At 41.6% G+C, this 17573-nt stretch overlaps 1 protein-coding gene across 5 annotated transcripts in view; it reads right to left on the bottom strand.

The window, feature by feature from the left end:
* NBEA (neurobeachin) overlaps window positions 1-17573 on the bottom strand; it is a 698360-nt gene that overhangs the window by 363628 nt on the left and 317159 nt on the right. For 3 of the 5 annotated variants that reach the window (XM_056561916.1, XM_056561911.1, XM_056561913.1), the window contains 4 exons: window positions 17204-17357; window positions 16835-16858; window positions 5692-5872; window positions 1449-1576 (listed from right to left, as the gene is read on the bottom strand). In XM_056561916.1, coding sequence (XP_056417891.1) covers window positions 1449-1576; window positions 5692-5872; window positions 16835-16858; window positions 17204-17357 — 487 coding nt within the window. The remainder of the gene's footprint in view (window positions 1-1448; window positions 1577-5691; window positions 5873-16834; window positions 16859-17203; window positions 17358-17573) is intronic. The other 2 variants (XM_056561912.1, XM_056561914.1) reach the window with 2 other exon arrangements.

The raw sequence follows: 17573 nt of genomic DNA, 5'->3' as shown, positions 1-17573 counted from the left end.
ACGGATTGAAAACAGTATGACAAAAATGTGATGTGAACCCAGCTTAATAAGGTGGCAGATGCCAATCTCAGTCTGCTGCAGGACTCTATTTTCCCAAAGACTGCTCAAGTATACAGTGTTCTCCTTGCAAGTCACGCATTCATAGCGCAGGTGGAGAAAGGATTAGGGGTATTTCATTATGCACAGAATACATTGTTCAGTCTGCAGAATGGCAGTAATGGTGATCTGAAGGAATGGAATGTACTCTATTAGCAGTCGCGGGGGACTGAACAGTAACATAATGGCTTCTCAATGATAACTGGACGATCGCCTCCTCCCTGTTTGGCTTTTAATCACTAGAAGGATATGTTTCTGATTTATGGATATATCCCTGGCCATTGCAGTAGTGTTTTTCTAGGATTTCATTTCACTTCTTAAAAGCTTTACTCTGCAAATTCAATAAGTCCCCCTTGTGCCAGACTTAATTCCGTTTTTTTAACCTCTGACAATACACCTTCCTTCAGCATTGTAGATGGTCTTCAGAAGACCCCCACCAGATACAACATTTCCCCCTTCTTTGCTCTAGGCCAAGTTATATGATCTGCGCCTCGTCATGTGAAAGAACGTTACGTGTAGAGGGAAGGTTTTAACCAATTTGCAGCTGGCACCTGCGAGTCGTATAGGGTGTCAAATGGACGTCTGCAATTCTCCTTACACACGCTATCGGGGGAAAACTGCCTCCGCTGATCCTAATACATAGAGGTCACCTCACAGGTGCACTAAATAAAGGACGTGGATCTAAACTCTGGGGATTGGTTTTCAAAAAAAATGATATATATATTTGTATAATATCAACTGGAAGGTTTAGGAAAGATACAGTGGAATTAAAGTTATGATCATTCAATGCTTTACAGTAAAAATACTGGAATTAGTGAAAAAGGGTTTTTATTTTTTGTTCAAGATACAGCTTCACTCTTGTCCATTGGCTGTGATAATGTTGCCGCTCAGCTCAATTTACTTAGGGGTCCCTCAACTGTCCAGAATAGGCTATTGCCTATGTGTACCGAGACAAAATACTGGAAGTGTGGGCGGGACAAGCAGGTCTCTGTGCAGGCTCCTAGCTTGTCAATCATCCTGCTGTGTGAGTCGGGGGTATGTCATAGAGCCTCAGTGCATAGAGCAGCCAGCTGTCAGCTGTGAGTAGTGAGGGAGGAAGTTCCCACATGAGATGTGAGGGCAAGCAAGGGAACGCACCCCGCCCCCTCCTTAGTGAACCGCATGCAGAGTAAGCAACATAAACTGTGGAATTAGGATTCATAAATCAATAAATCCCCTGACATGTACACTTTAAAGGTGTACATTGATGACTATGTTTGCTACTTTATGTATATTGTTACTATGGCAGCATTATATTCAAAATACAGGTTTGAACTGGTGACAAAAATCAGAGTATAACTTCACAGTCTTACCTTTGTGGCACTAATAAGAGGTACATTCTGAAGATTCTCCTGGATCTTATTGATGCCCATGGACTTGTTCCCCCGCTCTCGCTGCCTCTGCCGACACTCCAAGCAGTTTCGTACAGCTACACAGCAAACTAAAAAAGGTTTAATCAAAATCGACTCACATTTATTTAATTATATGACTGATGGGTGAAATGGAACATCACTAAAACGGTAAGTGTGAGAAATTTCATATCTGGGCTACTGCTGTAAAGTATTTATCAATGGTCAAGTGCCCACCATGAATCTCACCCTACTCTAGAAGCAAGTATGGCATATTCTACCCTTCATCTGTACTTCACATGGGAAGATGATCATTAGTCCTTACCCCTACTTTTATAGCTTTAAAGGAAACCTGACATCACTTTCATGCTGCCTGTACTCTGAGGCATCGGGGTGGTACCCAACCACTTCTCTCCGCCCCACCAGTCTTTATTGATAGCTTTCTCTTTCTATACCCAAAATGGAAGAAATCTATTAATCAAGTCTGGTGGGGCTGGAGAAGCCACCAGGAACCATCTCAATGATTTGGGGTAGAGGCAGCATGACAGTGATGACAAGTTCCCTTTGTCTTTTTTGTCAAACGTTTTCTTCAAAGTGGATGTATCATGATGACAAACTCTGTTTGAGGTCAAGAAAAACCAGGGAGCATGTAGAGCTGCCATTGCAGGGGAAATGTAGTTTTATATGGCAGCCATCAGAACACATGCATACTAATACTCAAGCGTTTCTATGCTATGGCTCATAGAGGTTGTCCATATTCCCTAACAGTGAGACAACCCTTAAAGAAATTAACATTTCTGTCTTACATGAAAAATATAGTTATCAAAAAGATTGGTACTGCACTCCTGGTTGGGGGCTGGTGCTCTAAGGAAGCATATTAGTCACATAAAAGGTACAGTATATAATGATACCGAAATGGTCATGAGTCAGCCCTTCAACCAGTTTGAGGTTTTGGTCTACTGGATCTTTTTGAAGTAGACTCTGGATCTGCAGGGGGCACCTAGGTGGGAGGATGGCTGCTTGTTGCCTACAGACCCAGAGTCCACTCGAAATGTCATACAGAAATACTTTAAAGGGCTGACACAAGACCATATAAGATGCCTTGTACACTACTTGCATTGTAACCTAAGTGTTAAATAAACACCACCGTTATTTGCTTTCTACTTGAAATGTGTTGTGGATTCATAGAACTTATATGAAATATATGACGGATTATTGTTGCAGGCTTCTCATAAATAAAACAAATACCAACTCACTTTTACAATTTCTAAGTATGCAAGAAGTTATTACCACAGAAGCCCCTTGAATCATTAAGGAAATATAACTGGGACTCAGAAAGACATATCTGAAAAGAGGAGCTAATCCACAAAGTGGAAACACATGTTGAAGAAATGTGTGAAATAAAATTTGGTAGTGTCTCTGAAAATACTCCATATTAATAAATGGAACTTCATATGATTAATACAGGCGTGTCAAGAGAAATTCTTGTAACAGTCCTGCAGGTTAAGGTTCAAAATGCACATATTTCCAAAGATAAGGTGCTCACGTTTGACCCTTCTCTTCACCACCATCATCACCGGTTGTGGAGAGGTGGGAGGTTGTCATACACTTAAAGTGTACCTGTCGTCAACAATTTTTTTATATAATGTAGATAATACCATTTTATGTTTATTTGAAATATATATTGATTAAAAACTGTGTATATTTTTGGGTGAAAAAATGCCGTCTCTGCAGCTATTGTCTATGTGTCTCTATGATGAGTCCAAAAACAGGAAGTGAGGGCGGGACAAGCAGGGATGTGTGCAGGCTCCTGGCTTGTCAATCAGCCTGCTGTATGAACCAGGAGCATGTTAAAGAGCTTCAGTGCACACTCTCCTGCTTGTCCTCAGTGCACAGAGCTTTGCTTGACCTCAGTGTACAGAGCCCTGCTTGTCCTCAGTGCACACTGTCCTGCTTGTCCACAGTGTACAGAGCCCTGCTTCTCCTCAGTGTACAGAGCCCAGCTTGTCCTCAGTGTACAGAGCCCAGCTTGTCCTCAGTGTACAGAGCCCAGCTTGTCCTCAGTGTACAGAGCCCAGCTTGTCCTCAGTGTACAGAGCCCTGCTTGTCCTCAGTGTACAGAGCCCTGCTTGTCCTCAGTGTACAGAGCCCTGCTTGTCCTCAGTGTACAGAGCCCTGCTTGTCCTCAGTGTACAGAGCCCTGCTTGTCCTCAGTGTACAGAGCCCTGCTTGTCCTCAGTGTACAGAGCCCTGCTTGTCCTCAGTGTACAGAGCCCTGCTTGTCCTCAGTGCACAGAGCCCTGCTTGTCCTCAGTGTACAGAGCCCTGCTTGTCCTCAGTGTACAGAGCCCTGCTTGTCCTGTACAGAGCCCTGCTTGTCTACCCTCACTTCCTGTATTTGGACTCCTCATAAAGACACACATGGAATAGCTGCAGGAACAAATATACACATTTTTTTTAACCAATATATATTACAAATATACATATAATGGTATTATCTATATTATATAAAAAGTTTTTGTTGATGACAGGTACACTTTAAGACAGTCATTCGAACCTGCTGAAGTTGGAGAGTTTGCTAGAGTGTATGGGCACCTTTAGTCTATATTCCAGTTTTTTAAATTGGTCAAACAGGACCAATGCCACTGACCAAAGAGAAAATCTTTCTGGGAATGAACAATACAGAGATCTTTCTAGTGATATTTTATACCTAGGCCAGTAACCATGACAAGGGGGCATCCTCTACGTATAGAGGAAAGAAGGTTTCACCATCATCACATACAGAGATTATTTACTGTAAAAGCAGTGAGACTATGGAACTCTCTGTCACATGATGTTGTGACATCTGACTCAATAAACAAGGGGGCCTAGATGTTTTTCTAGAAAAAATATAATATTACAGGTTATGGATACTAGATTTACGGGGATAGAACATTGATCCAGGGATTTATTCTGATCGCCACATTGGAGTCAGGAAGGAATTTTTCTTCACATGGGGCAATTGGCATCAGCCTCATGTTTTTTTTTTTTGGCTTCTTCTGGATCAACACAGTAGGGTTTTAGGTTGAACTTGATGAACTCTTTTTTTTCAACCTTATAAACTATGTAATTCTAAAGGAGCCCATACACCTTCAATAGTTGTCAGCTGAATGTTCATTCACCCAATACACATTAATGTTTGGCTTGGCTAAATGTTTGTACATTGTGGATAGGAAGAGGGGAGGTTAGCTGCTGCCAGACATCTCTGGCAGTGACTTACCAGTAAAGAAAGATGTCAGGCACTTGAAAACCAACATGTCAAACATCATCTTTTGGGGGAGAGGCAGGTGGCCTCCATAGACATTGGAGCAGTGTTTCCCAACCAGGGTGCCTCACGTTGCTGCAAAACTACAACCTTCAGCTGTCCGGGCATGCTGGGATTTGTAGTTTTGCAACAGCTAGAGGCACCCTGGTTGGGAAACACTGCATTAGAGAGTTGGCCGGTAATCCCAAAATCGGTGGGCTCGGCCGACTTTTCACTAAAGTGTATGGGGACCTAGACTATAAACTGTCCAAATAAAAAAAAAAAGTCTGTGTTCATCAATCCAATGTATACACGTAATGTTTAAACCACAGATACAATTTTTTAAAACTTTTTCAAAAGATTATTTATCTGTAGCCCGACTACTGTTGCTTTGTTTTGTGTACACCAACCCAATGAAAACCAGATGGAAAGATGGAGTCAGCAAAAAAAACAAAAAAAAGAATTTAAGTCCTTCCAAGTCCTATCAAATCAAAAAAAGGTTAATGCGTTGCGACAAGTCCACTCCGAGCTTTGATAAGCCACAACTGTGAGTGGAATGAAAATACATTTTACAAAATAAAAACATTTCTACTTTCCCCGAATACATTTATGAAACCTCTTTACCTTCTCTACTGGGATTCTAACTCATGAATTCATCACATTGTTCGGCTCGGTATAATAAGGCTGCACAGTAGGTGATTTATAAATATATTATATGGCGGCAGATCTAGAACTAGGTCAAAACCTTCCCATCCTGAAATACAGCAATGGATTCCGTTCCTACAGGCGAGCTGCTTTTAACCCATTCCATGATATGGCTCCAGACAATACCCTGCGTCCAGGGGGAGGGGGGCGGTAGTGACTGAAGCTTCCAGCACACTAATGGTTTCCAGACACCATCTGCACTTTACAGCATGAACTTACCAAGCCTCAGGCACTGTCGCATTAAGCCACCAGAAGACATGTTTTTCTCCGCTTCAATCTCACTGAAATTCAGAGAGCTGGCGAAAACCAGGACATCGACCATGGCCATGAGACGGCTGAGGAAAGTCACTGCGGTCTCCGATGACATCCCCTGTGTCACTTCAATATTCTCCAGCTCAGTCTTAAAACAAGGTCACAAAAAAAAATAATTATAAAAAAAAAAAAAATGACAATCTGACTCCATTACCATGATGGGTAGAAACCACATTTCTGTGCCCCCCTCATTACATGGAGAGAGGGGCTATGCACTTGGCCAAAGGCTAAAGACAGAATATATTAGCGCAAGCATGTCACAAAAACATGTAGAGTCCGGACAGAGATTTAATAAGCAGACAAACTATGGGAGCCGGCAACAAGGATGTTATGTTTAAGACAAAATGGCAATAGAAATTAATAGTAAAGAACAATGCGTTTCTACATGCAAAGAAAGAACATATTTTATCTGACACAGAGAAACGAAAGCAGGTCAGATAGGAACAAACATTATATCAATTCATGTTAGCGACACGCACATAATTTACGGCCATGTTCACACTTGCTCTATAGGGTGCCAATAAAGTTTCCATCAAGCCTCCTGGTATTTTGGCAACAGGAATAGTACAATCAGCAGCATTATACTTGTTGACAAAAACCCCAAACCCCAATGGACGCTGTTAAATTCAGTGAGATCCATCAGAGTTTACAAATATATATAAAGCTAAGAAATATCAGCCATTATGCCAGTGTAAACAGAGTTTCGGTCTACAGATATTGTGACTATTTCATGGATAACACTACACCGCATCAGTCGAGGTACACCATAGGGAACATATAATTGCACCAGAAAACAGTGCATTGTGGGGGAGATTATCAAAACCTGTGAAAAGGAAAAGTTGCCCAGTTGCCCATAGCAACCAATCAGATCACTTATTTCATTTTGCAGAGGCCTTTTCAAAAATGAAAGAAGCGATCTGACTGGTTGCCATAGGTAACTGGCCAACTTTTTCCTCTGCACAGATTTTTATAAGTCTCCCCAATTGTGAATTCAGTATTTCCGTTCAGTCGTATGCCAGGCTGTGACATATCAGTTGCATGACAGACACCGTGTTGTCCTACGGTCCCCATTGACTTATAATAGGGTCTGTTGGATTCTGTTGTCTCATCCATCATTTTGTGGGGAGGATTAGCACTACACGCTGAGCTATTCTTCCCATCACATGTGACAGAATCAGTAACCGTTCCTCCAAAGAGCCTTTAAACATGACTGGGGAATATTAATCAAGCCAGAATATCCCCCCCCCAACAGTTGCCTATGGTCTTTTGTTTACTAGCGGCCAACACATCACCACTGCTGCCGATTAATGGCCTTAGTGGTCAAGTGCCGTACTACGGGCAACATGGCTCTATCACAAAGCTATAAGACCAACAGTACAGCACCTGATCGTTGAACCAAGATCAGGACGACTACTGGGGCTTCTATTCCGGATCACAATTGGATGTAATGGAGATGTGAAGAGATGATTTTTTGTTATTTTATGACACTTGCTGCTCTTATTATTATTGTTTCCAAAGGTTGAAAAAACAAGTCTGACATCAGAGAAAATAAAATGGTGATGATTTCCAATGGCAACCAGCTAAACTCTGAAAGCATCTACAGATATGAATGGAGCAAAAACTCCTATAGCTCTAAACAAGTACAAAAACAGCCATTCAAATAATAGGTTATTACACTTTTATATGTAGATTTCAATTGTTAAATGTTGTTAAAAGTTGAATTATGCTTTGACTGAATGTATGGAAGACTGTATGGAGGGAATCCCCCATCGTATACACGTGCCATATGGTGATAATAGATGTTGTAATATCGCATCTGCTTAACCACACTCCTGATTAAAAATTCATCTATTGCAGCGAAAAAGCTACATAAAATATTAAAACACCAAACACCTAAGTGCAGCTGATGAAAAGGCAGCCGACTGTGGCCGAGTACTGTGATTGAGGAGATTAAACAGGTTCACGGATTATGTGGGCAGCACTACTTTACAGAGATATATTCATACTTACTGTTGCTAGTTCATTACATAAGGTGACTATACAACACGTAAGAAAGTAAAGGAAAGTCCAGCTCACCCTCTTGGTGTCGTGCGGGGATCTTCACCCAGGCTCCGTGTGTCCAACAATGAAGAAAAAAATCAAAATGATCCAGCACTTTACGAAATCCACAGCTTTATTAGATTCTCTATAGAAACAGCATGGCAACACACAGTTCACAAGGTGAGTAGAATCTTGATGCGTTTCGAGCGCATGCGCTCGAAACGCATGAAGATTCGACTCATCTAGTGAACTGTGTGGTGCCATGCTGTTTCTATAGAGAATCTAATAAAGCTGTGGATTTCGTAAAGTGCTGGATCATTTCGTTTTTTTTTCTTGACTATACAACACACGCATGACCAACAATCACGAGGCTCAATCACGAGGCTCACATAACAATGGCTGTGTCTGGTGCTGTTAGCTGGCATGGTGTCCAAGATGCAAAACCGTAACAGTGACGTATAAAAATATACAACTATTGGCCAGACAAGTATAAATTGCAGAATGATGTCTACAAAGTAAATGTAAAGCAAACTTCAAAGGAACCGGTCATGTTGAAGATGCGGTCCAATCTGTAGACATCGTGTTATAGATCAGGAAGAACTCAGCAGACTAATATCCATCTATCTTAATAAAGTTGGAGGATGATTAAAAAAATCTGCTCAATCTGGGCTAAGTAGTCATGTGGGCGGTTCTATTCATTGACTGACAGCTATTTGTTCATATAGAAAGCCGCTGATCACTGAGCAGGACATCCCACGAGACTACTTACCCCAGAATGAGCAGGGGTTTACATGACCAAATGACAAGTTATCCATAACACTATATATCCATCTGCTCGGCTCCCCCTGCTCTATAATATGATGCCCGCAGATTACATTGGCCAGTACTTTGAAAGGGGTCTATTCTATTGACTCACATCAGTCCTTAGATTTTGTTCTCTTCTCATTTTGAGCCTACGCCAAATATGTATTTTGGATACATGTCATACACTCCCAAAAGAAGGGTGTAACATTTCCAAGTGTAAAAGTGTCAGTGTATAGTGGAACCCATATACTGACACTGTAAAAGAAATACAAAATTATACTGCCTGCTATTTTCTTTTTTAATGTAAATTACATCTTTTGGCACATGCTGGGTACATGGGGACATATTGGAGTTATATATTGGAGAATGTCAGACAACAGCATAATCTCCTCCCCCTTATGGAAACACATGCACGCTCAGCAAAATTAAAGGGGTACTCCGCTGCTCAGTGTTTGGAACAAACTGTTCCGAACGCTGGAGCAGGGAGCTTGTGACGCCATGGCCCCTGCCCCCTCATGACGTCACGCCCGCCCCTCAACGCAAGTCTATGGGTGGGGGGTGGCGTGAGCTCCCGGCGCCGGCTCTAGCGTTCGGAACAGTTTGTTTCAAACGCTGAGCAGCGGAATACCCCTTTAACCCCTTAAGGACTCAGCCCATTTGGACCTTATGGACAATTTTATTTTACGTTTTTATTTTTTCCTCCTCGCCTTCAAAAAATCATAACTCTTTCATATTTTCATCCATAGACTAGTATGGGGCTTGTTTTTTGCGAGACCAGTTGTCCGTTGTAATGCCATCACTCACTTTATCATAAAATGTATGGCACAACCAAAAAAATACTATTTGTGTGGGGAAATTAAAAAGAAAACCACAATTTTGCTAATTTTGGAAAGTTTCGTTTTCACGCCGTACAATTTACAGTAAAAATGACGTGTGTTCTTTATTCTTTGGGTCAATACGATTAAAATAATACCCAAGATAATATACTTTTCTATTACTGTTGCGCTTAAAAAAAAACGCAAACTTAGTATGTTTAAAATCCCCCTATTTTGAAGACCTATAACTTTTTCATTTTTGCGTATAAGCGGCGGTATGAGGGCTAATTTTTACTTTACGCCGTTCACCATACCGTATCATTGAAGGGGTTAGCCAGGAAAACACTTTTATATATATATCAACTGGCTCCAGAAAGTTAAACAGATTTGTAAATTACTTCTATTAAAAAATCTTAATCCTTTCAGTACTTATGAGCTTCTGAAGTTAAGGTTGTTCTTTTCTGTCTAAGTGCTCTCTGATGACACGTGTCTCGGGAACTGCCCAGTTTAGAAGAGGTTTGCTATGGGGATTTGATTCTAAACTGGGCGGTTCCCGAGACACGTGTCATCAGAGATCACTTAGACAGAAAAGAACAACCTTACCTTCAGAAGCTCATAAGTACTGAAAGGATTAAGATTTTTTAATAGAAGTAATTTACAAATCTGTTTAACTTTCTGGAGCCAGTTGATATATATAAAAAAGTTTTTTCCTGAATAACCCCTTTAACATTTTATTTTAATAGTTCAGATATTTACGCACGCGGCAACTTTTTGGGGGTGAAATAGGGTAAATGGGACAATTTAGGTTTTTATTGGGGGAGGGGGTTTTTCTAAAAATTTTTTAACTAATTATTTTTTTTTTTTTTTACTTTTTTACCTTTTATTCTTACACTTTAATAGTCCCCGTAGGGGACTGTTCAGTGCTATGTATAGGACATAGCACTGATCAGCGTTATCGGTCATCTTCTGCTCTGGTCTGCGGGAAGGCAGATCGGAACAGCAGACGCCGGGAAGGCAGCGGAGGCAGGTGAGGGGACCTCCGGCTGCCATGCTGGAGGATTGGATCGCTGCGGCAGCGCTGCGGGCGATCCAATCATCCATTTTCGTGACCGCGATGCTGCAGATGCTGTGATCTGTATTGATCACGGCATCTGAGGGGTTAATGACGAACATCCGCGGGATTGCAGATGTTTTCCATTACGGGCGGGTCCCTGGCTGCGATCAGCAGCTGGGACCTGCCACGCATGATCCGGCCATCGCTCCGATGCTCGCGGTTATGCTTAGGACGTAAATGTACGTCCTGGTGCGTTAAGTACCAGCTCACCAGGACGTACATTTACATCCTGCGTCCTTAAGGGGTTAAGTATACATGAGGATTAGAAGAAATAGCCATCAACTTAACAAGCATTCGCCTGACAGCTGTCTACGGCAGTGTTTCCCAACTAGTGTGCCTCCAGCTGTTGCAATACTACACCTCCCAGCAGGGCCGGGGCTGTCAATCACTGATTAGAACCGCCCACCTGACTACTTAGCCCAGAATAAGTGGAGATTTGCATGAATAAAAAAGTTAACCTGGAACTTTCCCCAGAAGATCTGGTCAGTTCCTTTTGCTCTATAACACGTGTCCAGATTGCACTGAAATGTAAATTGTGTGTATGATATATTATGGTTTTAATAGTATGTAGCATTAGACCTCTGACTTAATTGTATAAAATAGAAGCATCGAATGGAATATACTTACAGTGATCCCTCAACTTACAATGGCCTCAACATACAATAGTTTCAACATACAATGGTACGGACAGTCCAGATCTTTGAAATGTGTCATTGGCTGAAAGAACTGACCAATCAGAATGGACATTTCACTGGTAAAACCCCTGTATTACTGAAGTGATGGTAGCGCCCCCTACAGTACAGGAAGGTATTACATGTTCTGTACTCTTTACCTGTACCAGGGTTAGCTGCTCATTTGGACACCAGGTGAGGGCGACTCCATATTACTTTTTTGGGACACTTTGTGTACTGTTCAGGACCCCGAAGAAGCTCCTGTCCTCTACATAGACCAGTGTTTTCTCAAGAAGGGTACCCCCAGCTGTTGCAAAACTACAACTCCCAGCATGCCCGGACAGCCTTTGGCTGTCCGGGCATGCTGGGAGCTGTAGTTTTTTTTTAACAGCTGGAGGCTCCCTGCTTGGGAAACACTGACATAGACTCTGATTTACAGCTCCCAGCAGATCTTTCTTATATATCCTTTTATATATAAGGATTTGCTTTATCTATATTAGTTATCTACTTATTTTTCTTTAATCCTCACCTTTTCCTATTTTTGGATGACATTTTGGTGGCTTCAGAACCAATCACCAGGTATCCATAGAGTTTTGGTCTCAACATACAATGGTCTCAACATACAATGGTCGTCCTGGAACCAATTAATATTGTAACTTGAGGGACCACTGTATAAGTATAGCAGGTGTTGCAGAGGCTCAGAGAAGATTGGGAACATCTGCTAAAGATCTATATTCCAGACATTTTCCTAAAGGCATCTGTACTCCTGATTTACATACATCTCGGCCTCGGAGCACAGAGCAGTCAGTAATATATACTTCTTCTAATATATACTTCTTCTAATATATACTTCTTCTAAAGATGAGCAACTATGAGAAGTCAAATCTCTACAGAGGGTGATGCAAGACAAGACATGGCCGCCTGCTGATCCTGGGGTGCTGCGCCTCACTAACACGGATCTCCAATTTCTGACGCTGTATACTATAGGGGAAACAATGCTGAAAATATATTGTCTGTCCTATTACTGGCACATCGAAGGGAAATCCTTTTACAATATGGCTTTCCTTCTCCTTGTAGATACATCCATAAGCTGTGGAGGTCAGATATGAGCACCGGACATCCAGCTAGTTAGTTAGTTAGTTAGTTTGGGTTTTGCCAAATTTCTGCACCTAAGACTCAGTTCCCTTTATCTAAATGAGCGTTGTTTCCAAGACAAGTCTGTGAAGCTCCATTCAGATAGAGAAGACTAATAAAAATAAAAATTGGTTCAGAAATCAGAATAAATTCTGCATCCAAATCGGTTTGCATTATACCTGTATGTACATACTTTATGGGTACCTTAAGAATCTGCTGCACATTGGATGCAACTAAATGGGACAAAATGTAAATGTCAGGACGGGCTCCCTGCCGCAGAATTTCCACTGCAGTCAATCCGCTACCAAAAATCTGCGGCAGAAAGCCCATCCCAATTTAAAGTCGCAATGGGAAACATGTTGCAATCGGCACATGTGAACAAGCCCCCAGGGTCAGTTTACGAGTCCTTATTTTTGCTGCAGATTTGCTGCAGCGGATTTTGAAAGTCAATGGGCAGCAAAATCTGCTGCAGCAAAAATAAGGATGTGTGCACTGACCCTCAAAGTACATTTACAGCGGATTAGTTACATGTGAACATACCCTAAGGGTACGTTCATATGGGTGGATTACCTGCGGGATTTACGCAGAGTATTTGCTGCGGAGAATCCACAGCGATTTTTGCTACCATTGACTTCAATGGGTCCAAAGGAAATTCTGCTCTTATTACGGATTTACTGCTTACCCATTGAAGTCAATGGTAGAAAAATCCGCTGCAGATTTTCCACAGGTAATGCGCTTGTGTGAACATACCCTAAGGGCTCATTCACACAAGCAGATTTTCTGCTGCAGATTTGCTTCAGCAGACTTTGCTGCCCAATTACTTCAATGGACAGCAAAATCTGCTGAATCAAATATGCAGCAGATCGGTAGCAGAAAATCAGCTTGTGTGAATGAGCCCTAAGGGTGCATTAACACTTGCATATTTTTGCAGCAGATCTGCTGCAGATGGGCAGCAAAATCAGCAGCAGTTAATCTGCTGCAGATCAGCAGCAAAAAAACATGCAAGTGTTAACACACCCTCAGGGCTCGTTCACACAAGCGGATTTTTCTGCGGATTTTCAAATGCTTATTTTCTACAGCTTGTGCATATTTTTGCTGCAGATGTGCTGCAGATTTTGTTGTCCATTGACTTCAATGGGTAGGGAAATCTGTGACAGCAAATCTGCAGAAGAAACTATGCATGTGTGAACGCACCCGTGGGGTGCATTTACACACAACAGATCACCTGCGGATTTGGGGTTGGGTATTGACAGTGACTTTATTGACAACTGACGGATCTGCAACATACCGATTTCACAACCCGAAATGTGTAGCAGATCCTGTGTGTGTGAATGTACCCTTAGTTTATATCTACAATCATATTTGCTGCTGAGGTGGAAAAAAAAAAGTTTATTTATTGCAATAAAGTTTTTCGGCAGTTAAGCTCATGGTTTTCTGCAACATATCTGCCGCATGTGAATACACACTTATGGTCTGCTCAAGACGGATTGTATGTGGAATTTTCACAGAGTATTTGCTGTGGAAAATCCGCTGCGGACTTTGCTACCTTTGACTTCAATGGGTCCACAGAAAATCTGTAAATCTGCTACTATTGCTGACCCACCGCACAAATTCTTCTGGAGTTAATGGGGTATTACAGCCAAATGGAAAGTCCTTTATATACACCATAAATGATAACTATGAGTCCCATCGCTCATCTGAAGATTGGGAACTCTTTTTGCAAGACGTCACACCTACTCGTCTATGTCAGCACCTCCAATAGACTATAATGAAAGTGTGTGAGTCCATGGGCTCCTCTTGGGGGGCGGGGGGTGGGGTCTATTTAGTGGGAAAATCAGAGGTCAGGGAATCCTCTTTTTCCAGGCAGAGGGACTCTTAGAGATAAGCCCTTTACCCAGGGGTCAAGTCCTGAGAAAAAAACTGTTGGAACTCACCATAGATTTCCACTTAAAGGGGTACTAGACATCTTATACCCTATCCAAAGGATAGGGGATAAGATGTCTGATCCCGGGGGTCCCGCTGCTTGGGACCCCCACATTCTCCCTGCTGCTCCCGGTGTTCGTTTAGAGCGTTGGGTGCAGTGCTAGAGGCTCATGACGTCAATGTCACAGCCCCTCAATGCAAGTCTATGGGAGGGGGCATGACCCACCCTCTCATAGACTTGCATTGAGGGGGCATTACTGTGACCTTTCGAGCCTCTGCCCTGCATCACCAGTCATCCAGCACGGAGCGAAGTTCGCTCCGTGCACCGGATGTCTGGGGTGCCACTGCAGAGATCGAGCGGTCCCCAGCAACGTCCCCTATCTTTTGGATAGGGGATAACATGTCTAGGGGCGGAGAACCCCTTTAAGGGCTGGTCTTGCAGGACTCCTGCTAATGGGAACTGCGTTCCTGCTGTGGAAAAAGTGCAGGAACTCCATTCCCATGAGTTCCTGCAGGACCTGAGCCCTGCCTTTACCTCTCAATGGGATGTATCACATTTCCTCCACATGTACTAGAATCTGTTGTAGATTCTGCTCTAAAAACCCAGAGTGGATCTGCAACTTGTGAATTTGGCCACATGTGCAGATTGTGTTGCAGATTCGCTGTGGATTTCTCCTCTGCTACAATGAAATGAAGTCCTGCGTTGTGCTGAACTTTCCATGTAAAGAAAACCTGCATCAGATGTGCAAATCCAGAGCGAAAAAAACTGCAGCATTTCTGTCCTGGGAGATGTAACCACAAGGCATATATTCCTCTGATCTCAGAGTGCCAGTGTATAAAGAAGCTCCCAACATGTCTGATACGTGGAGGAGGCGTATATACCACTATGGTGGGGGTCTAGTCGGTTCCATACAAGTTTGTGATAGCAGGAGTGTATTACACTTCATCACCATACATCGGACCACATTTTAGCAATGAATAGACCGTTACCATATTCTGACAATCTGTATGAAATGACCACACAAAACATCACACTCTGAATAAACACCTTAAAGGGGCTGCTTGGCCTTATGTAAAAACAAAATCATTCAAGAACTTTAAGCAATGCCTCACCACATTAAAGGTTTCTGCTTGCTGTCTGTGAACGGAAATCATACTTGTATTCAGAGGCTAAAAACTATTCTATTATTGTTGTCACCTCTTACTCGTACAGCTAAGGGTTGTTATTGTTGTTTCGGGTGACATCGCAGGATAGCTGGTTCTGTGTGAATCGCACTATTTCTAACCATTGTAAAACTTGTAAATTGTATTTTTCCATCAGTTTTCCCCCTGCAGACTTCCCTGAGCTAGTGTATGCAGACTTCCCTTTATGATGTCCCCCATACACTGCACACAAAAAAGAGGGGATCCATACTCGCCTACATCTGTATAGCACTACCTTAGAAGCAGCAGCAGCATGGGGGACATTATAGAGCAATGTAATCGGTGAATTCAGCAATAGCGTGACATCTTATAATGACTACAATTTAGCGCCCCCCCCCCCCCCCCCCCACCCCATCTCACTTCCTTTTTAAAGGCTGACTCAAGTAGTTTTTCAGAATTAAATGATAAATTTAAGGGGGGGGGGGGGGGAGGAGCCTGATAAGTAAAGAAGGAACTATCTGTATATGTTAAGACATATAACAATCATTGTTATATTTGTTTGTATAATTAATCTATGCAAAGTTTGTTAACCACAATGACCATCCAAAGTATTACCATGGTGTCCAAGAACAGAGTAGAAGAATTTGCTTAAAGGGGTACTCCGGTGGAAATCAATTTTTTTTTAATAAACTGATGTCAAAAAGACAGAGGAAGTTCTTTTCTTTTTTAAGTCTGACCATAGTGCTCTCTGCTGACACCTCTGTCCATGGCAGGAACTGTACAGAGCAGGAAAAAATCCCCATAGCAAACCTATCCAGCTCTGGACAGTTCCTGACACAGAAAGAGGTGTCAGCAGAGAGCACTGTGGTAAAAAAAAAAAAAAAAAAAAAAACTTCCTGTGGAACATACAGCAGCTAATAAGTACTGGAAGGATTAAAATAGAAGGATTTAAATAGAAGTCATTTACAAATCTGTTTAACTTTCTGGCACCAGTTGATTAACAAAAAATAAATAAATAAAATTCCACCCCTTTAAATGCTCTGTTGGACTGAAATATTGTACCGAGTCATCAGCTGTGTAAGCAGCACTTAAGTCAAGTGGGGCGTAATGATTGCATCCATTCATTGCAGAGAGCAGAGATCTTGAACATGGTGAGACATTAACACCCAAGGTGTATACATTTTATAACTTTTATTACACAATGATTCCGTTTTAGTGACATAAGGTTTGACATTCCCTTTAACATCACCTCTAGTGTGATTTTCACGAATGGCATGTGCATTATATTCTTAAACACGCATGCGTCACGGTTCAATCAGAGACATGTAGTATTGCCAGCTACAGATACAACATACAATGTGGGGGGTTTGGGTTAATGAAAAATTATTTAAAAAAAAGAAACTTACATCAGATATACTAACCTTTGAACCCTGGACATGAAATAGACACACAGACAACAGACCACAACAGTACAAGAAAAAGAAAAGCATTAAAATCAAAAGCAAAAAACAAGGTCAAATCAATGTAAAATTCATAGCACTGTTTAATAGCTAATCAATAAATAAACTAGGTAACAAAATAAAACTAACAGTAAAATAAAATTTCTAAAATAAAAATGTTATTGTATTTAAAGAAAACAAAATCAGACTAAATAAATAAGATTTCTCTATTAATGTTTCTAGCGGTGCTCACATAAAAACCTAATAAAAGCAACAAAGGCAAATACAATGAATTCTATTCTCTCACTGGGCACTAGATGGCGGCATTGTACTTACAGTCGGTGATGTGGCTGCAGACAACAAAGGCAGGATCCCTCCACAGGCGATGATGATGTTATCTACCATTTGGGATATCAGGTGTATGGTGTTGTGAACAAAGATAATGTTTTCGTTGCTGTTGACAAAGTCCATGACAGATTTTGTTGAATGGCTGAGGAATAAAGAATTGTCAATAGATGGTACATCTGGAAAAAAACAATCTGCATAAATATCCTGCCTGCATGCTAGAGTGATATGCAAATGGTTTCTCGTTCGAAGTTTGTAAGAACAGATTTCCGAAAATTGGCAACATTTACATATAAAGATGCATGCTCCATATAATGTCTAATGAGGCAATGATGCGTCATTGAGAATGCTCGGAATGGCC

Source organism: Hyla sarda, chromosome 2, assembly GCF_029499605.1.
Source record: "Hyla sarda isolate aHylSar1 chromosome 2, aHylSar1.hap1, whole genome shotgun sequence".
NCBI lineage: Eukaryota > Metazoa > Chordata > Amphibia > Anura > Hylidae > Hyla > Hyla sarda.
This window is presented reverse-complemented; position numbering and strand designations above follow the sequence as displayed.